Raw genomic sequence first — 19,907 nt, forward strand, 5'->3', positions numbered from 1 at the left:
CACTAGCTGTCATGGAAATATGGAACTGGGGTGGTTTTTCTCTATATATAAAAAAAAAAGGACCAAAAATGACTGCAAAATGGAATGCCCCAATCGAGAAGTGAAACGGCGCCAGCCTAACAGTCACGTGATATGCACGTGCACGCTCGTTTCTTCAAAACACACGTCAACCACTACACATTTTTCACCTCCATACCAGACCAGAACAGAAGGGAACAGAAAGGAACCAGAAACGCCAGTAGGTTTCTAGCTCAAGCTCAGCTTCATACAAAATGGAATTGGTAACATACGACCCAAAGACCAAAAAGCTATCCCTCCCAAAAGAGTCGGCCTCGTCATTTCCAGCATTGAAGTTGGAGATTGAGCAGCTCAACACCCTTACACAACAATACATAAACCAAGGCAGCGACGTGCCACCGGTACCAACTCCGGAAAACTTCAACAAGGACATGTCGAAAATGATCAAGAAACTCTACGAAGGCGGCGTGCAAGCTTTCAAAATGGGCAAATTTGAAGAAAGCGTGCGCCAGTTCAGCATTGGCCTCGAGATGATTTGCAGGAGGCCCCGCTTTGAAAGCTTCCAGGGGACAATCCAGGAGATGTCGCTATTCTTGATGAGTCGGACCGATGCGTATTTGAAGACTAAGGAGTACTTGAAGGCTTATAACGATGTCGACATGTTGTTGAATATGCAGATGAATAGTCCTGATAATTTCTTGAGACGAGGTGTTGCTAATTTCTTTTTGGGCAATTATGAGTTGGCTAGAGCCGATTATCAGCGAGGGTTATCTTTCGATGAGAATAATGAAAGGTTGCAGCATGAGTTGAACATTTGTCTCGACAAGATTTTGCAGGAGAATGGAGATTACTTGTGAGGGTGATAACAACACACACACAACAGCCCAAACATATATACACATATATATCTACGACATATGCATGTGTAAAGAGCTTAGATTGATGATTTACACCTCTGCTGAGAGAGTCTAGAGTCTAGGTATTGGTTTATTCTCTTTTCTTTTCTCTTCTTTTTTTTTTTTTTTAACTGCAATTCAAATGTAATATAAATTTGATCTATTTAGATTCAGCAGCCATCTTCTCGGCCTTGGCAACAATGTCCTCTTGTCCACCAATCATGTAAAATGCATTTTCTGGGTAAGCATCGTACTTACCTTCCAACACCTCCTTGAATGACTTGACAGTGTCGGCCAATCTCACCAACTTACCTGGGATACCGGTAAAGACTTCGGCAACGGCAAATGGTTGCGACAAGAATCTTTGAATCTTACGAGCTCTCTCCACAGTCAACTTATCTTGTTCAGACAATTCATCCATACCCAAGATAGCAATGATATCTTGCAAGGACTTGTAGGCTTGCAAAGTTTGTTGGACACCAGTAGCGACATCGTAGTGCTCTTGGCCGACAACTGAAGCATCCAACAATCTCGATTTGGAGTCCAATGGATCGACAGCTGGGTAGATACCCAACTCCGAGATACCTCTCGACAACACAGTGGTGGCGTCCAAGTGGGCAAAAGTTGTGGCTGGGGCAGGATCGGTCAAATCATCAGCTGGCACGTAAACGGCTTGCACGGAGGTGACGGAACCCTTCTTGGTGGTGGTGATACGTTCTTGCAAAAGACCCATATCGGTGGCCAAGGTTGGTTGGTAACCAACGGCAGATGGAATACGACCCAACAAAGCAGACACTTCGGAACCAGCTTGAGTGAATCTGAAAATATTGTCAATGAACAACAAGACATCTTGACCCTCTTCGTCTCTAAAGTACTCGGCAATGGTCAAACCGGTCAAGGCAACTCTAGCTCTAGCTCCTGGTGGCTCATTCATTTGTCCGAAAACCAAGGCAACTTTGGATTCACCTTCCAAATTGATGACACCAGTCTCCTTCATTTCACGGTACAAATCGTTACCTTCTCTGGTTCTCTCACCGACACCGGTGAAAACCGAAAAACCACCGTGGGCCTTGGCAATGTTGTTGATCAACTCTTGGATAAAGACGGTCTTACCGACACCGGCACCACCAAACAATCCAATCTTACCACCTCTAGCATAAGGGGCCAACAAGTCGACAACCTTGATACCAGTCTCCAAAACTTCGGCAGCAGTCGATTGCTCAATAAATGAAGGTGGTTCAGCATGGATGGGGTTTCTCTTTTTACACTCAATTGGGCCTCTTTCGTCAATTGGGTCTCCGGTAACATTGATGATTCTACCCAAGGTACCTTTACCAACGGGGACAGAAATGGGGGCTCCAGTGTCGGTGACATCGGTACCTCTCACCAAACCTTCAGTACCGTCCATAGCAATGGCTCTAACGGTGTTTTCCCCCAAGTGTTGGGCAACTTCCAAAACCAAGTCGGAGTCTCCGTTCTTCAAAGTCAAGGCATTCAAGATGGCTGGCAAGTCGCCCTCTGGGAATTGGACATCGACAACGGCACCAATAACGGCTCTAGAATAAATAAACAAAGAAAACAAAGTACGTTAGTATTGAAATGTGGGGGTAACCCATTCCTCTCTTGGTGTTTCGGTTGGTTGGTAGATGGGAGTTTGATTGGTGGCCAACCAGAATCTGCCAAAATTTTTCGCCAGGTTAGGGGTCGTGTACCGAGGCCCAAAAATTTTTTGTTCGGAAGGCCTCCAAAAACTCTTTACCAACGCCGTGGTCTGTCTGTTGAAATCAAAAAAAGGGAGGGGGGGAGGAGGAGATGCAGCCATGCACTTGGTGGAGGGTTTGTTTCAGTTCAATCTAGGTGGAGGAATGTTTCCAATTCCCACTGTGTAAGAAGATAAAACTGCCCATAAAAAAAAAAAGGCTGCCGTCAAATGGCCAATTCAACTCCCGCAGACCTCGACTCTATCCCCGCTCGTGACTCAATTGATCCAACATGCTGACCCCGTCAAGGAATCCAAGGTTGAAAAAGGAAGCAACATACCTAACCTTACCGTGGGCCTTCGTAGCAGCAGCAGTAGCCAAGCTAGCTCTTTGCGATCTGGCTGCTTGCAACGCAGAACGCGCAGTAGCATTAAACAATCTGGGTAAAACCATTGCTAATTGTAGAAACGACTAACTCTGGTCAACAACAACAAGTATCGAAAAGAATGCTGTTGAATTTTCAAGCTGATGCAGACTGAAAAGAGAAGGTGTATGTTTCCAACTGGAAGTTAAGAGTGTCTCTTTTTTGGTTTTTTTTTTTCCACCCTCTCTCTCTCCATAAACTCTCGCCCACTAACAGTGTCTCTCTCGCCCTATGCCCGCACCAGACACGCTATACACGCAGCGAGAGTGGTGCCGGCATCTCATTGGCTTACGCCGGAGGGGTCGTGCAGCGACGCACAGGAAAAAAAACCGCGCAATTGGTAGCACGCCGCGCAGTGGAGAGGGAGAGGCCGGCGTCAGCCAATCAGAGCGAAGCCACGGGCAAGCGAGAGTTTCCCGCTTATATAATACCGGCATATGCAAGTTACAACGTATAAGATGCAACTTACAATGTACAAGATACAACATATAAGATACAAGATATAACCAAGACGCCGCTAGACGCTGCCCTTATGGACCTTACCTTGTTCTGGCAGCCAGACTTGACCACTAACCTCGCACGGTCTAGGCGGAGCTTCCGCTCCAACATCCGCCTTTATAGGAGGCGGATGTTGGGAGTCGCGGCAGTCTCCTTGCACCAGTTGGGCCAATTTCGTCTTGGACTCGTCCAACAATTCTCTCATGGCCTCGGGTTCGCTTTGGTATATCAAGACCGTGTCGACAGGCACATCTGTTCTCTCCAAAACGCAGCTCAAGCAGATCTTTCTCGAGTTGATGTTGAAGAGCTTGTTCAATTTCCTCATGCCCAAGTTCTTGCGCTTGGCCTTTTTCGGCTTTGTTTCGACTCTGTGGAATTGCTGCTCTTCAAGGTTCAGTAGCCTGCTCGACCTTCTCCGTTTCTGCGATTGAGTTTCTCTTTTTTCTTCTTCTTCTTCCACGCTTCTCTTTTTCGCTTGCTTGATCAATTCGTCGTACTCGTCCATGACGCATTTGGCCGGTGACGTCAAGCGAGACATGGCTTTTGCAGAGTCGTCTTGCGCAACTGACTTTGCCTCGGGCTTGATCAGTTTCCTATCAATCTCCTCCTGGGGAGACGTGTGCGGCGTGGGAAGCTGCAGCACTTGCAGTAGCTCTTTTGGCCGCTCAACCTTGACTTCTTCGCAAAGATTGTAATTTTCTCCCAAGATGCAATACTGGAAGCCCAAATGCGTCTTGCACGTACAACACAAATTCTCCTCCTCCTCATCTTCATCGCCTCCCTCTTTCTTGCCATAATCTTCAGTGACTTCGCCAGCTTGCTCGACATCAAACCGTCGAGCTTTATAGTACTTTGGTTTATGTTCAACTTTGAAATTCCGCACTCTGATACGGCTCAAGAGAGACTCCTGAGTCTTTGAAAACCGGTCAAATATATCAATACTCCGCCTGACAAGATCCAAATTCTCCAACTCCAACTCCGTCTCATCTTCATTTTCATTGGTGTTGCTGGTAAACTTTTTCAAGATATTCTCCACCAACTCGTAATAGTTAAACACATTCTCCTTCCTAATAGGTTTATAGTTGGTGATGGACTCCTCGCCAAACTCAAGCCACTCATCCATGGCAAAATTGACAGCCTCATTAAAGTTGAATCCGCAGTTGAACCCCGCGTGGTACACCTTGGGGTAAGTAATCACAAACTCATTGGGGTTCTGGTCAGCATAAACACAAGGAATGCCATTCTCAACCAACTGGATGGGGTTCATCAAGGTGGTAAGCTGGTGAAGTAAGTCCGGCTGTTTTTGGAACAAATCGGGCGCAGACCTCCTCATCAACTCCTCGAACCGATTCGAATACAGCGAGGGAATCCCATACCATTTCTTGGTGGCGCCGAAATGGCAAAAATTGGCCGAGAGCGTGTAGTGGTCTTCGACATGCCAGCAGAATGTCGAAAGAAGCGAACCAATATAGATCCACGGCACCGTCATGCCCGATATCGAAGTGTTGATGTAGTTGAGCAAAGATCCCCGGGCAAACGGAAGCTTGGTCAAATTGTAAGGGTGGTTAATGTAAAACTGGGTTTGAGGGTTTGAGAGGTCCAACTCGGGCGTGTTGATCATGGGGAACCCACTGATCTCGCCAGGCTTCAAGTTGTGGATATCAGCGCCGTACTTGACTTCCAAATCGCTCTTTTCAATGTCAACAAAAGACCAGAATTTCGCCTCGATTTGGTCTAAAGTCAACGGTTTGCCATCGTTGTAATCCTTGGCGAATTTCTCGTCAAACTCCTGGCACATTCGGTAGAATTCCGGTATGCCATACTTCACCTCGGGGTCCTCCTCAAACCCATACTCTCCAGTGCCGATTAGACACTTGTCACAGTACCAATTTGTAGCTGGAACCTGGGCCAAGGGCGGGTTCAAGCACTTCATGTGGAAAGCATGGTCACAGTTGTCACAGAGAAGAGTCTCTTCCGGGTGGTCATTGACACCGCAAATCAAGCAATTGTCAGCGTCCTCGCCATCATCATCACCATCACCATCATCATCACCATCATCGGCGTCACTCTCGGGCAACTCCACAGCGTCATTGCACTTTAGGTAGTTGGCATAATTCTTGATAGTCACATTATATTCCATCTCGATGGCCCTGGATTTGGCGTCAACGCCAAACTGTTTATTTACAAGCTGCCAAAGCGAGCGATTCATCGCCTGGACACCGCCATACTTCTCCACCAACACGTGTAGATCATAGTAGTAAACGCGCTGCCCTTCAACTCTAAAGCTCAACTTGACCAACCGTTTCCGTCTCATGTTGAGGAACCGGTTGATGCACTCTCTAAAGAACCGTCTCGACCGGGTCTTGATCCCCAAATCGCTAATCACCTGCTGCCTCACGTGGAACTTGAAGCTGGGCGATATCTGGAAGCTCGGCTTCCAGCTAGCGGGCGGAACAATCTTGACTATCCCATACTTCTTGCCCATATCCGACACGGGCTTGCTCGACAAGTACCTAATCGGGTCGGAAAACTCCTCCTCCGTTGGCCGTAAAACGGGGCAGGGAGTCAAGAGGCCCTTATCGAAATCCGACATTTAGCAGCAGCAGCAACACAAACAGTGAATATATCCCGCTAATAATGGGTATCAATGTAATCAGCAACCCGGCGCGTCTCTGATTCCAAGTTCAATTCGAATGGGTCACTAACAAACTTTGGAGCTAGCTGTGAGCCATAGACTAGGTTGAACTGCCTGACTACCCAACGGGGACAGATTCCTCAAACCACTTTTTAATTTTTTTTTTTTCTTCCTCTTACTGTCTCGTTCTTCCTCCTTTGCGGGTTCTCAGTTGTATTGCTGCTTAGAGTGGGCACCAGATGGACCATTTACAGCAAAAGGGCCCCGTTTTATCAGCCTTCTAACAGGGAACCAGAGGTAGTACTTATACTGGTGATGAATGTGGACATTTAATATCAAGCATACTTGCAAAATTTACATAGTCTTACAGTGTTTGGCACCTCTTCTCGCCCCTTAGAATGCTTTCTCCCTCTCTTTACTCACTCCCCTTAAGTGTTGAATGGACCGATACTGTAGACTTCCTAAAGCGGTAATATGCTGCACGAATCTGACTGTCGCGCCAACTGATATGTGTTGGTTTTTTTCTTTTTTGTTGTTTATTTTTCCAAGACCGCCACCAGCACCAGCACCAGGATCAACAAGGGTCAAGATTCGTGGCAGTATGAGTGACAGGACGGGTGACAGGATGAGTTTGCGCGGGTTGAAGGGTTACACAATTACAGTGTTGGGAGCAGGTGTCATGGGAACGGCCGTTGTTTCGGCCATATTGAACCTGGAAATTGACCCTTTCCCAAAGAAGATCATCTTGTGCACAAACAGCCCTAGCGCGACGCTCCAGGAGACATTCAAAGGTCACGAGGCCATTGAGTTTTCCTTTGGAGTAGAGGACAACAACAAGGCTGTCTCACAGGCAGACGTGCTAATCTTGGGAGTAAAGCCCTACATGTGCCGACAAGTCTACGAACAAGTGCTGAGTTCCTTGACGGGCCGCCAACTCGTGATCTCCCTACTTGCAGGCACCACGCTTGGCGAATTATCCATCTTTTCCCCCTACGTCGTCAGGGTCATGACCAATACGCCGGCCAAATACGGATGCGGCACTGCTGCGATCTCCTTCTCGTCCGAGGTGACTGCCGAGCAACAGCAGCTCGTCAAGCACTTGATTGACCCCATTGGATTGTCAGTGGTGATACCGGAAAAGAACATGGACATTGCCACCTCTTTGATAGGATCGGGTCCGGCCTTCTGCTTGCTCATGATGGAGTCGCTCATTGACGGCGCGGTTCGAATGGGCATGCCCTTCGACGTGGCCAGACTCTCGGCTGCAAAAGTGATGGAGGGAACCGCAAAAATGCTCTTGGAGTCCGGTGAACATCCCGCCGCGTTGAAAAGCAAAGTTTGCACCCCGGGCGGCACCACCATTGGCGGGTTGTTGAAAATGGAAGATGGAGCAATTAGAAGTACAATCGCGAGAGGTGTTGAAGAAGCCGCCAACATCTCTGCCTCGTTTGCAAAAAAGTAGTTTGTCTGTTACTTGACCTCCTGCTCCTTCTTCTTCTCCCTATCTTTCTATTTACAGATGTCTATAATTATACTCCTCCTCATATCTCCTTTCCTTGGAACATGTAGGCCCCAGTGATGGTAGCCAACTCGTCCTTCGTCAACCCCGTATCATTTGTGTCCAAAAACTTCTTCAATTTGGCCCCGTGAGCAATCACATCTTTATCAGTCAAGAGCCTCATCATCTGAGTCATGGAAGGTCTACCCTGCGCCAACAACCCTTTGCCTTCAAGCAAAGTCTTGAAATCCATCGTCAACTGCCTCAATTCCGGATGCGCCTCCAATGCTTTCCTCACCTTGGCAAGGGCTTGTTCTTGCTCTTCGGGAGTAGGGCCCTTGTTGAAAAATTGAGCTCGTGGCGTGGTTCTAAAGTCCCTGACGCTAGCTTTTGCGCGTGGTAAAACTCTAACCTTTGGCGCTTTGATTATCGGAGCAATTCTAAACATGTCTTTGTAAGCTACTTAGATGTTGAATGTTGAATTGTGTGGGTGTCAGTGTGTTGGTATATATGCGTATGTGGAAGATGGACTTCCCGCTCTAGTGTTGGAGCCAAGTGGAGAATTTCACGACACACAACGCGACACACGACACACGACACACACACGCATGGATGGTGAAAGTGAAAAATTATACCGGCGACAAACTGACAACACCTCAGTCAAACCGAATCCATTGATACCAAACTCAACCCCCTCCCGCACATATTTCCAGCCAGCTATACGATATGTCCGCTGAAAATCAAGAAGAATTATTAGACTACTCTGACTCAGAGGAAATTGCAGTGCCAACCACCGCTCAAGCCGGCGAAGGCGAAGCTTCCAACGACACCGAGGCTGACAAGAAAGGTTCATATGTCGGTATCCACGCCACTGGTTTCAGAGACTTTTTGTTGAAGCCTGAATTATTAAGAGCCATTGGTGATTGCGGGTTTGAACATCCCTCAGAAGGTTCGTACACCATTTAATCCATCTACGTGAAGTGACCAATGTTCTTGATGCTGCAAGTTGATTTCGACAAATTTTTTTTTTTTTCACTTTTCTAATTCAATCTTGAAGACGATTCATGTGTGTGTGTGTTCTTTAGATGGACGAAGTAGCCATCTTTAAACTTTTCCAAAATTTGGGGGAAGAAAAAAGGAGAATGCAAGCCACTGCCAGCCAGCCAGCCAGCCAGCGGAGCCTTCATTTACTGAAACTTTTTCAGTTTACAACCTGCCAGGTTTTTTTTTCCCCCACCACTACATGGAATCGGACTACAGCTCAACGAATATTGCGTCCTTCATATTTCACGAAAACAAACGAACAAATGAACTAACAAATTTTTTTTTTCTCAAGTCCAACAAGTTTGTATCCCACAATCCATATTGGGTACTGATGTCTTGTGTCAAGCCAAATCCGGTTTAGGTAAAACTGCCGTGTTTGTATTGTCTACATTGCAACAGTTGGACCCGGTTCCAGGCGAGATTTCCACGTTGGTCATTTGCCACACGAGAGAATTGGCCTACCAAATCAAAAACGAGTACGCGAGATTCTCCAAATACATGCCCGACGTTAAAACCGAGGTGTTTTACGGTGGTACTCCGGTCAAGAGAGACATTGAAAAGTTGAAAAACAAGGACACTTGCCCTCACATTGTGGTTGCCACTCCCGGTAGATTGCACGCTTTGGTTCAAGACAAGGCCATCAGATTGAACAACATCAAGTCGTTTGTGATTGACGAGTGTGACAAAGTGTTGGAGTCCATCGATATGAGAAGAGACGTGCAGGATATCTTCAGAGCCACGCCACACCAAAAACAAGTCATGATGTTTTCAGCCACCTTGTCTCAAGAGATTCGTCCCGTTTGCAAGAAATTCATGCAGAATCCTTTGGAAATTTATGTTGACGATGAAGCTAAGTTGACTTTGCACGGTTTGCAACAATACTACATCAAATTGGAAGAGAAGGAAAAGAATAGAAAGTTGTCGGACTTGTTGGACTCTTTAGAATTCAACCAGGTGATTATTTTCGTCAAGTCCACTCAAAGAGCAAATGAATTGAACAAGTTGTTGTGCGCTTGCAACTTCCCTTCCATTGCCGTTCACTCGGGATTGCCACAAGAGGAAAGAATCGAGAGATACAAGTCGTTCAAAGAGTTTAACAAGAGAATCTGTGTTTCCACTGATGTTTTCGGTAGAGGTATCGATATCGAGAGAATCAACTTGGCGATCAACTATGACTTGCCAAACGAGGCTGACCAGTACTTGCACAGAGTTGGTAGAGCTGGTAGATTTGGTACCAAAGGTTTGGGTATTTCTTTTGTTTCGACAAAGGAAGACGAGGAAGTCTTGGAGAAGATCCAAAGCAGATTCGATGTGAAAATCACCGAGTTCCCAGAAGAAGGAGTCGACCCATCCACCTACATGAACACATAAAATATAAAAAAAGTTATGAAAGAAGAAGAAAAAAAAAGGAAAAAGAAGCTCAATCTCTTTTTTCTTTGATTTATAGGTTTCTAGCTTTTTTTTTCTTTCTTTTCAAAAACCAAATAAAGAAGAATTGTATTATATTGCAAACTCAATTGGCTCTGGCGTGTGCGTTGCACGTCTCGTCGATCAATTTGTAGACCAGAGTAAGATCTGTCTTGGGCACCAAGAACCATTCCACGTGCACTTTGAAATTGTGCCTTAAGGGCACCGCTTTGGTGCTTTTGTTGACGGTGAGGTCATCGTCAGAAACACACCCGCTGCAGAAAACATCACCCTTGCCATAATTTGCTCTTAGCTTGGAATGTATCGCCATCTCGACATTTTTCAAATTCCCGTTACAATAAAACCCCTCGTTTTGCAAATTGCGGTACGTTGCATCTACTCTTTGACCATCTTCCAAACTCAAGTTCGCCATCCGCTGCCACCAACTCAAATGCGGCTTAGCCAAATGCAGATTCGCGGGACCCATATTGACCAACTCGTGCTTACATTTCAACTCCCACTGTTTGATGCGCACGTTGGGCAATTGGGTCGTCATCCCTACTTTGATCAAAATGTACGGCGACTTGATGCTCTTGAAGCTGATCCACTTGTCTCTATGTCGCTTCGAGGTCTGGGGCACGTTCTTCACTTGGAAATCCCAATCTTTGGGTGGAGATATGAAATTTCGCATGGTGTAAACGTAAATATAGCCCTTGTCAACTCGTTGGTCGTGTTCAAACAGGCCAATGCAATGCACTTTTGTCTTTTTTGGCGAAGAACCAACACTTAGGGGAAGCTTAGCTGGGAGTGGATGGAATTGCTTTCCTGCTTGATGCAGATGGTAGGAACAGTATCCTTTCTTTGTGCCGACGCTGATTTTGCATCGTTGTCCCTTTGTTGTAGTGCCAATGCACTGGTGAGCCTGGACTACCATACGTAAACACCCTCGAGTGCATTCATCATGGGGGTTTTTTGTTTTGGTGTTTTGCAATCACGGGGTGGTCTTGGTGAAGAGTGTTTTGGCATGTTTCAAAATCGGCCAAATCGGGAAATGGTCCGAGTGTTCGGACCAAAAAAAAAAGAGAACATGGAGTGATGACAATCACGTGACAAAGAGTACGCGCGTGCGGGTCGACACTCAAGATCAACATTGCAAGCGATGAATGAGCTTTGACACCGGGGCCTGTCTTTCCATAGACCTTCGGAGGATATCAAGGGGGAGTACTACTTCGATTGTGACTAGTCACTCCCATGAGAACAACTTGTGTCAAAACCGTGTCGATTCTGAAGTTTCGAAACCCAGTTTTTCTTCTTGCACATGGTCGACAGTCATATCTTCAAGTTGAATCTGTCCGTTGGAGCTTCGGCTTTCTCAACCGCAGTCCAAACTGTTGACTGTTGAAGCAGGTGCCAGCAAGTAGGGGTTTCAACTGGGGGGGGTTCAAGAGCTTGAATTATACTTTTGGTTGATATCGTGTCACGTGATATCAGTGAATTTTCAACCAAAATAATCAAATCTCGACTGAGCCGCACCACCTACCCGTTTAGGCAAGTGAGACATCCCAAGCGCCACAGTTGAAAGTTTGAGCCCCCCACAAAAAATCAATCGATTTCCCACCTCCCCCTCAACCCTCGATTTCCCATGGGTCGTTTATGCAATCATATGTAAGAACTACTAGGGATACTGTGGTTGAAAAAGTTACCATTATATATATTACCCATCAGTCCTTCTTCCAAACCTATTTTTTTTTTTTTTTTTTTTCATTACTTTCATCCCCCGTTTCATTCTGTACTTGAGAGTTTTTCACAATGCCTTCTCATTTCGATACCCTTCAGTTGCACGCTGGTCAGCCAGTTGAAAAGCCACACCAGGCTAGAGCACCCCCAATCTACGCTACTACGTCGTATGTCTTTAACGACTCGAAACATGGCGCCCAATTGTTTGGCTTGGAGACCCCAGGCTACATTTACTCCAGAATCATGAACCCCACAAACGACGTTTTTGAGCAGAGAATTGCTGCTTTGGAGGGCGGTATTGCTGCGTTGGCCACCTCGTCGGGCCAATCAGCCCAGTTTTTGGCCATTGCTGGTTTAGCCCACGCCGGCGATAACATTATTAGTACTTCGTACTTGTACGGTGGTACCTATAACCAGTTCAAAGTTGCCTTCAAGAGATTGGGAATTGAGGCCAGAATAGTCAATGGTGACGACCCCGAGGACTTTGCCAGGTTGATTGATGACAAGACCAAGGCCATCTACTTGGAGTCGATTGGTAACCCAAAGTATAACGTGCCCGATTTCGAGAGAATTGTCAAGATTGCCCACGATAACGGGATCCCCGTTGTTGTCGACAACACTTTTGGTGCCGGTGGTTTCCTTGTCAACCCAATTGCTCACGGTGCCGATATCGTCACCCACTCAGCCACCAAGTGGATCGGCGGTCACGGTACCACTATTGCCGGTGTCGTTGTGGACTCTGGTAAATTTGACTGGACAAAATACCCCGAAAAATACCCCCAGTTCTCCAAGCCCTCTGAAGGCTACCATGGCTTGATCTTGAGCGAGGCTTTGAAAGAAGCCGCTTTCATTGGCCACTTGAGAATCGAATTGTTGCGTGACTTGGGTCCATCCTTGAACCCATTCGGCGCCTTTTTGTTGTTGCAAGGGTTGGAGACTTTGAGTTTGAGAGTGGAGAGACAAAGTGACAATGCGTTGAAATTGGCCCAATGGTTGGAAAAACACCCTCAAGTGGAATCGGTGTCGTATTTGGGATTGCCATCGCATGAATCGCACGAATTGGCCAAGAAGTACTTTAACAATGACGCCAAATACTTTGGTGGTGCCATTGCATTTTCCGTCAAGGACATTGAAAACACATCGGGCGATCCGTTCGACGAAGCATCCCCCAAATTGGTGGACCAATTGGAGATTGCTTCCAACTTGGCCAATGTCGGTGACTCCAAGACGTTGGTCATTGCTCCATATTTCACTACACATCAACAATTGTCCGAAGACGAAAAGAAGGCAGCAGGTGTCTCCAAAGGGTTGATTAGAGTCTCAATTGGTACTGAATTCATCGATGACATTATCAACGACTTCGACCAAGCTTTCAAGAAAGTCTACGGTTAAAAAAGAAAAAGAAAAAGAAAAAGTTTATAAACATCATTCAAGAAAAAAAAAAACAAAGACAAAAAAAATTTATTAATTTTTTCAATTTAGATCGATAATAGTTCAAATATAATAGATTAATATGGAAACCTGATTTTCTCGTATTCCCTCTGTCTTTTGGCGACGAAAATCATGGCGATGAAAAAAACGATATCCCACGCGATCCAACACCGAAAGTTGAACCTGATTTGACCAACCTGGTACTGCTGTACTAGTTCCTCGATCGATTGCGAAATGTAGAAAATGGCAACATACGTGAGATTCACACAAACCATGCTCATGATGATGCACCAGAGCCGCAACCGGAACGTAAACTTCCAACTGACGCCAAATAACCCGTACAACAACACAAAGTCAGCGAGACACACAGCAACGGCCAACGCCGTTAGCAGCACCGCCAAAATGGCAACGTACTGCAATAGGAACCCCATGCAGTTATATCCCTGGAGCACACAGGGAAACCTCGTGGTCCACATGCGGCCCCGGCACAACTGATGGATCAAATCGTAGTAGATCTTGACCAACTTGTCGTCAATGCCACTATGCTCTTCTCCAGTCAAGGTCTTTAGCTGCATCCCCAAGTCGGTCAAGAAGCACGACACGACATTGATGCCTTCACCATCAAAGCAGCCGTGCGTTTCCGCCAAAGGATCAGTTCGGCAGTAGCCGAACAAATTAAATTGGTATGCGCTGCCATCATATAGCGTGTCTAGCTTCTGCAAGATGGTGTCGTTAGTGGTGAAATTGGCGTAGACGTTGAGGTCATTCGAGAGGTAGGTGGCGAATTTGAGACCCTGCTGAATTATATCGATGGTGTCCTTGGCCAAGTTTGACTGTGCTTGGATCTTGATTCTCAAGGGATTAAACGCTTGTAGCGGCAAGAAGCTGGTGCCGGATAGTAGAAACCCAAACGTGGTGAGGAAAAGGAAAACGAGTGAGACAATTTCAAAAATGGAGTAGGCGAGGAAGCAGAGTTTGCTTCGTCTCTGTTTGGGCCTAGGAAGGCTCTTTTCATAATCTATGTTGTCCATTGATGCCGCCAATGAAAACAACAAGCAGTTCCTGTTGGAAAATGGTGAAAAGCTTTGTATAACAATTTTTGGTTTTTTTTTCCCTTTTTTGTTTTTTTTTTTTTTGCACCCAAATATTGTAGCATGGAACTTCACAATAAAAAAACAAAAAGTTGCGTACCTATACATAAACCCCCCAAAAGCAATTGTGGTGTGAACATTGAAAACCCCCTTAGAAAATTCTAACCAGCCTTGGCCAAAGCGAAACAACGTTCAATGGTCTTCTCATTATTGCCCCACCAATTGGGCATTAAGGTAGTTTTTCCTGCCGAAAAGAAGATAAAGATGAGCAAGACTGCCAAATTGTAACCGGTATCAGCGGCAGCGGCTACCAAATAGTTCCATTTCTGCCAGAACGAATGGTGGTACCTAAAGGCATAGAAATTGGTCACGGTTCCACCAATGAACAGCGAAAGCGGACCAGTTGAGATATTACCGTAGAAAGTAGACATTGTCGAAAAAAACACCGTTGTGTTCCACAAGTTGAACTGAAGCTTCGATTTGGGGAATAATCGGTAGACGCCATAGACGATTAGTGGCGCCACCGCGCCGAGCAAGAACCCGTAAGGTAAGATTTGGTAATTCTTGAATAGTCTTGAAGGGCCCAACACCACGTATTGAATTGCGTTTGTGTGGTACGAAACGATGCTTTGGCCGGTCCACTGATGCAAATGGTCAACTTTGGTACCGTTCAAGTAGTCCTTCTTCAGCAGCAACACCCATCTAAGAGCACCATAGTTGACAAACACCCCAATAAAGCTTCCCCAGACCTGACTGAAAAACACTGCCCTTGGAGGGATATGCATGTAATGGCCGATTTTCATATCCTGGAGCATATACTGAGCTCGGTACCAACTGTCTCCTGCAACTGCACCAAACACCGTTGCTCCGGCTGGGTGCCGGTGGGGCCTGCCTTGGATCATGTAGCCGTAAAGGAGTTCATTGAACGTGCCTATAGCCAACTGGAAATTCGACAATGCATAGAGCCAGGCCAAGGGGGTAACAATCACGGCACCTATTCCCACACCAACAAGCAAACACCACCACGGCATGAACAAGCTGTCAGTGGCAAAGATCACCAAGAGTGTGATGAACGATCCAAGGAAAAGCACAAGGTACCAATATATGGGGACTTCCTTGTATGCAGATTGAATCTTGTTTAATCTGTCCGTGTACTGCGAAGCCAACGATTGTTTCTTTTTGTGTGACTCAACTAGCTTCATTAAAGAACCTTTGAGGCTGTCAAAGCCAAACACCAAAGCCCAGACAAACCCGGATAAATACGCGGCATAGTCAAAGAACATGTTGTAGGCACGCTGAGCTCCAAGGTGCACCTCCCCAAGCTCGTGATAACGAGTCACGTTCAATTGGAAATCCGAGGTTAGCAACTGCAGTGTTGGGTATCTGGTCCCGTTGGCTAGAAACAAACTATTTGACATCAATCCGTGCTTGAAGCTCGACAAGTTGCCAAACTTGATCAGCGGGATCAAAATCCAAGCGCTCAACACAAAAGCCAAAAACAGCACGACTTGGACCCAATACGGATACAACATGATGGATGAAGTAATGTTGGACCAGTCGAGTGTGAAATTCAAAAAACCCATGCCGCCTAGTCCAGAGCCAACAAAGTTGGCCACGTAGTTTTCGGGAGCAACCCAGCACAAGAAGGCCAACGATGAAGTCATGGGAAAAATGTACTCGGGAAAGAAATGCCAAACGCAAACACCAGCTATCACGTACAAAAACACTTTCATTTGCTTTTTGCTGCTTTTGGAATCGGAGTCTCCCCGCAGTTGCACATTCATTAAGTTTGCTGTCATGAGCGATTGAGGCCAAATAAACTGGGGGTCATATAACAAGAGGGACCTGCTTATGGCTGCAAAGGAGTAGCCGATCCCCACGATTGCCCACATAAAGAACAAGCTGACAGCCGCCAGGACTGTTTCGCCATAGTAGATCTCGGCGAGCGATAATGAGCTTGTTCCCAAGTTCCCCGTGGCACCACTGCTAGCCGTGAGCGTCACCAAAACAGTCTCCTTTACGCTATATGGACAGGGATTGAGACTGAAGCTGAAAAACCGGCCGAAACGAATGGTCTTGTTCGGCAATACTCGGGCCAACCATCTCCCCGCCCAATGCGAAGCAATCTGCACGAAAAAAATCGAGTACGCGGCCGAGGTGGTTCTATACGAGTTCATAGTATCGATAAATGCTCCAGGGATAATGAATATCATGGAAAGTAGAAAATATCGGAATGTGAACACCGCGATGGTTGGGTCATCCTCAAATGTCACCGTGTCTCGAACAACCTGGGGCAACTCAGCGATATCCGAATCTAACTCCTCCTTACCGGACTCATTGTCTTGTGGAGGACTTTTGGACAGCAACGCATCTGAGATGTTGGAGTCTGAGTTCTGACGCTCAACGGTGTAAACTTCGGTGGTCTTGACGTTTGCGTCCTGGTTCTTGGCCATTTTCTTCCCTTCCTTCCTTCTTTCTTCGGGGGTTTTTTTTTTTTTTTTTTAGAAAAAAAAATTTGGTAAAGGCAGCTATGGCCCAGCAAAGTAAGTATCCGGCATTGACAAGCGCATCTCAACGTTTAAGTACCTCCCCCCTCTCCCAAAAGCATCGACTCTTTTTTTTGAGCTCAGAACTGTGGTATGCTGAATCAATGCGTTCAGATAGTTTGGATCTATTGTTTTGCCGCTTAATTTTGTTTTTTGCTTTTTCTTTTTTTGTTCTAATTAGTGGTTCGATGCCGTATCTCTTCGAGCAGCAGCATTGCACGTGACCAAATATGTAGATGAAGCTAATAACAAAACACGGAATTCAGGCCATCTCGAGTGAAATGCCTTCGAGGTGACACATCCTGTCAAAAATAAGAAAGCATAAAAATAGCCTCAGCGTCGAGGTGCAAGGAGGGAAGAATTTGAGATTTCTGTTTCTGTTTCTTTTTCTTTTTCTGCCTTTTTTTTTTACTTAATCGAGGAGGTTAAGTTCCATCAATAAATTACCAATAAACAGATGATTTATGCCGTTTGTTTGCAATTTTGGATTTGCGAGCCTTTGTATGTGGAGTCACTAGTAAAAACAGGACTGTGGCGTAAACGCACGGCCCCAAAATTCTTTCCACAGCATCAACTTCAAACCCCTTGATCTTCTTTAAAGTGATGCTAGTGGCAAATTGGAAACGTGCAAACGTGCAAACGTGTGTGCGTGTCGCTATATGGATCGAGATGATAAAGGATAACCCGACGATTCTCAAAATTCCATTGCATGTTATAATGGTGGGCTTGATGAGTCTTGGCTATCAAGACTACCTGCAGCCACAAGGCACTTGCTGTAGCCGGCCGCCTATAGCCGACCGAGTATAGCCGCCCCTCCACCTCTTTATCCTCTTGAATCAAACATCGAGTTTGCTGTTTTTGATTACTTTTGAAAGCCGCATAACATTAACTATCTCAATTTCCGAAAGAGTTGACCCCCCCCCCCCCCCCCCCCCTCCCCCAACCCTCTTTCTCTAGCTATGTACTACACTCTATTCTGTTCTGTAGTCTGTAAGGTCCTTTTCGTTGGTTTCAATTTGGTGACATGAAGCTAGCTATCCGTAGCTAGAAGCGAATCCATATGAAACAAACAGCAACGGTGCTGACATGATGCAAGTATTCCACTAGCAACAAATAGACATAGACCATGGGGATTTTTTGGGGGTTGAAAATTGTGGCAACCAAGTTGAATCTGGAAAAAATTTTGATACACAACTGTTACCAACACCTACTCACTACAAACTACTCACCATTATTGATGTCGATAATAGTACGTCGCAGTGTGTGTGCGTGTGTGTGTGGTAAATATAAAACTATATGGTTATATTTTGGTTGATTTTGGTTGAAGTGGTTGAGTTTGGCTAATGTTGGCTAGTATTACAATGGCAGTGTGGATGCAATTCACCGCCGTGTGGAATTCTTTCAAGGCCGCCGCTCAGAGCAAAAGAGCAAACCCAAACATATAGAGAAGATGTAGAGCCAACGGGATATTCCACCAGCCGCAGTAAACTATGATTAGTATGTATTGATGTCAAAAATATATTAAAAGCCAAAGGCAAGCTCTAACATGAACTAAGCTGTTTATCTAGATTGCAAAAAAAAAGTGTTCAACTATGGAATTAAATCAGCAACTCATGATTAAATTGTGCCAAAACAGAAAACTATGCCAGTTGAATATAGCAAGAAACCAAAAACAAGCAAAGAAAGAAAGAACAAACAAACAAACTTTAGAATCAAAGCAGGGTAAGTCTTCAAGAAAAATGAAACGGAAGGTGCATACTTTTTAAAAACCAAATCAAATCGAATCAAAATGAAATCAACAAAAGCAATGTAAAACAACGTCGTCGATCTTGTTTACATCAAAGCAGCAATGGCAGCAATGACACCACCGACGGCAACACCTGGAAGAACAGCACCGTTGGCCAATTGAACAGAGATGGATGAAGCTTCTGCGGATTCAGATTCCTCAGCAGCAGCAACAGAAGATGATTCAACTGGGACAAGCGATTCTTCTTCTGGGGTAAAAGTAGTAGCGTTACCTTCACCGCTGGCACTGATGGAAGTTGGTTGTTCTTCAGCTTCTCCAGCTTCAGCAGCAACTGAGGTTGGTTGCTCTTCTTCTTCAGGTTGTGCTTCTTCAGCAGGAGCACTGGTTTCAGCAGCAGGGGCAGAAGTGGCTGCTGCTTCAGAAGTGACTGCTGCTTCAGAAGTGACTGGTGCTTCAGTGGTGGCTTCAGCAGTAGCAGCTTCGGCGGTGGTGGTTGGCGCGCTTGGCTCTTCAGTTGAAGTTGGGGTGGTTTCAACTTGAGTAGCAGCAGCAGCCAAAGCGTCGGAAACACTGGCTGGCAACATCCAGTATGGCTCCCAGACACCGGCACTTGAACAGATGGAGGTGGCTAAGGACTCAGCAACAACAACATCGTTACCGGAACAGTTGTCGGCGATACACTGGGCAACAACACCGGACCATTGAGTCATGACACAAAGACAACCAGTGTCCCAGTATGGGCATGGGGTCGAGCCGGTGTTTTCAAACATACATGGTTGAGCACAAGCTGGCAATTGGTCGTAGATTCTGTCAGCGAAACCGTTGATAGAAGCGGTTCTTGGAACTGAAGGGTATTGAGTGTAAGCGTCAGCCATGGTGATTAATTGATGAGCGAGTGTCTTTTTAATTCTTTAGGAGAAAAAGAAGCAAAGGAGGATATTGTTAAAACAGAAGAGAAAAGAGAGGGAAAGAGGGAAGACATGAGGCTAGTAATGAAAAAAGTTCAAAGGGATTTGTTTCCTTTAAATAATAAGATCCAGTCCTCGACCTGGGAAGAAGTGCCTAGTAGCCATCAACCCATGGGTCATGTTGAAAAATTCTACGAGGTGACTTTTGCCAACCTTTTTTTTTTTTTTTTAATATTCTCCAACTGAGAGAGCGATTGTGCCAATAAACACAAAGTTGGGCACACTGGCAGGATAAATCCTTTTTCACAACCTACAGTCAACATGTCC

The 19,907-nt window shown here is 45.8% G+C and overlaps 11 protein-coding genes across 11 annotated transcripts; 4 read left to right on the forward strand and 7 right to left on the reverse strand. All coding sequences in view use genetic code 12, as the record gives it.

Annotated features, from left to right (window-relative positions):
* Nucleotides 1-272: 272 nt before the first annotated feature.
* On the forward strand, nt 273-875 carry LODBEIA_P49540 (uncharacterized protein; the record flags this gene model as incomplete). The annotated part of the gene is made up of 1 exon (XM_066975232.1): nt 273-875. The coding sequence occupies one exon, from the start codon at nt 273-275 to the stop codon at nt 873-875; it is 603 nt and encodes a 200-aa protein (XP_066831892.1).
* A 199-nt stretch (nt 876-1,074) lies between these two features.
* Nucleotides 1,075-3,067, reverse strand: LODBEIA_P49550 (uncharacterized protein; the record flags this gene model as incomplete). The annotated part of the gene is made up of 2 exons (XM_066975233.1): nt 1,075-2,470; nt 2,955-3,067. 2 exons carry the CDS (start codon nt 3,065-3,067, stop codon nt 1,075-1,077), a joined length of 1,509 nt encoding a protein of 502 aa, XP_066831893.1.
* A 488-nt stretch (nt 3,068-3,555) lies between these two features.
* LODBEIA_P49560 (uncharacterized protein) lies at nt 3,556-6,129 on the reverse strand (the record flags this gene model as incomplete). Its single annotated transcript, XM_066975234.1, has 1 exon — nt 3,556-6,129. One exon carries the CDS (start codon nt 6,127-6,129, stop codon nt 3,556-3,558), a length of 2,574 nt encoding a protein of 857 aa, XP_066831894.1.
* A 481-nt stretch (nt 6,130-6,610) lies between these two features.
* On the forward strand, nt 6,611-7,633 carry LODBEIA_P49570 (uncharacterized protein; the record flags this gene model as incomplete). The annotated part of the gene is made up of 1 exon (XM_066975235.1): nt 6,611-7,633. The coding sequence occupies one exon, from the start codon at nt 6,611-6,613 to the stop codon at nt 7,631-7,633; it is 1,023 nt and encodes a 340-aa protein (XP_066831895.1).
* A 79-nt stretch (nt 7,634-7,712) lies between these two features.
* Nucleotides 7,713-8,117, reverse strand: LODBEIA_P49580 (uncharacterized protein; the record flags this gene model as incomplete). The annotated part of the gene is made up of 1 exon (XM_066975236.1): nt 7,713-8,117. One exon carries the CDS (start codon nt 8,115-8,117, stop codon nt 7,713-7,715), a length of 405 nt encoding a protein of 134 aa, XP_066831896.1.
* A 278-nt stretch (nt 8,118-8,395) lies between these two features.
* LODBEIA_P49590 (uncharacterized protein) lies at nt 8,396-10,084 on the forward strand (the record flags this gene model as incomplete). Its single annotated transcript, XM_066975237.1, has 2 exons — nt 8,396-8,618; nt 9,006-10,084. The coding sequence occupies 2 exons, from the start codon at nt 8,396-8,398 to the stop codon at nt 10,082-10,084; spliced, it is 1,302 nt and encodes a 433-aa protein (XP_066831897.1).
* A 142-nt stretch (nt 10,085-10,226) lies between these two features.
* Nucleotides 10,227-10,811, reverse strand: LODBEIA_P49600 (uncharacterized protein; the record flags this gene model as incomplete). The annotated part of the gene is made up of 1 exon (XM_066975239.1): nt 10,227-10,811. One exon carries the CDS (start codon nt 10,809-10,811, stop codon nt 10,227-10,229), a length of 585 nt encoding a protein of 194 aa, XP_066831898.1.
* Nucleotides 10,812-11,929: 1,118 nt separating this feature from the next.
* On the forward strand, nt 11,930-13,249 carry LODBEIA_P49610 (uncharacterized protein; the record flags this gene model as incomplete). Its single annotated transcript, XM_066975240.1, has 1 exon — nt 11,930-13,249. One exon carries the CDS (start codon nt 11,930-11,932, stop codon nt 13,247-13,249), a length of 1,320 nt encoding a protein of 439 aa, XP_066831899.1.
* Nucleotides 13,250-13,365: 116 nt separating this feature from the next.
* On the reverse strand, nt 13,366-14,319 carry LODBEIA_P49620 (uncharacterized protein; the record flags this gene model as incomplete). Its single annotated transcript, XM_066975241.1, has 1 exon — nt 13,366-14,319. One exon carries the CDS (start codon nt 14,317-14,319, stop codon nt 13,366-13,368), a length of 954 nt encoding a protein of 317 aa, XP_066831900.1.
* A 221-nt stretch (nt 14,320-14,540) lies between these two features.
* Nucleotides 14,541-16,832, reverse strand: LODBEIA_P49630 (uncharacterized protein; the record flags this gene model as incomplete). The annotated part of the gene is made up of 1 exon (XM_066975242.1): nt 14,541-16,832. One exon carries the CDS (start codon nt 16,830-16,832, stop codon nt 14,541-14,543), a length of 2,292 nt encoding a protein of 763 aa, XP_066831901.1.
* Nucleotides 16,833-18,758: 1,926 nt separating this feature from the next.
* LODBEIA_P49640 (uncharacterized protein) lies at nt 18,759-19,547 on the reverse strand (the record flags this gene model as incomplete). The annotated part of the gene is made up of 1 exon (XM_066975243.1): nt 18,759-19,547. The coding sequence occupies one exon, from the start codon at nt 19,545-19,547 to the stop codon at nt 18,759-18,761; it is 789 nt and encodes a 262-aa protein (XP_066831902.1).
* Nucleotides 19,548-19,907: the final 360 nt, after the last annotated feature.

This window comes from Lodderomyces beijingensis, assembly GCF_963989305.1.
Source record: "Lodderomyces beijingensis strain CBS 14171 genome assembly, chromosome: 6".
NCBI lineage: Eukaryota > Fungi > Ascomycota > Pichiomycetes > Serinales > Debaryomycetaceae > Lodderomyces > Lodderomyces beijingensis.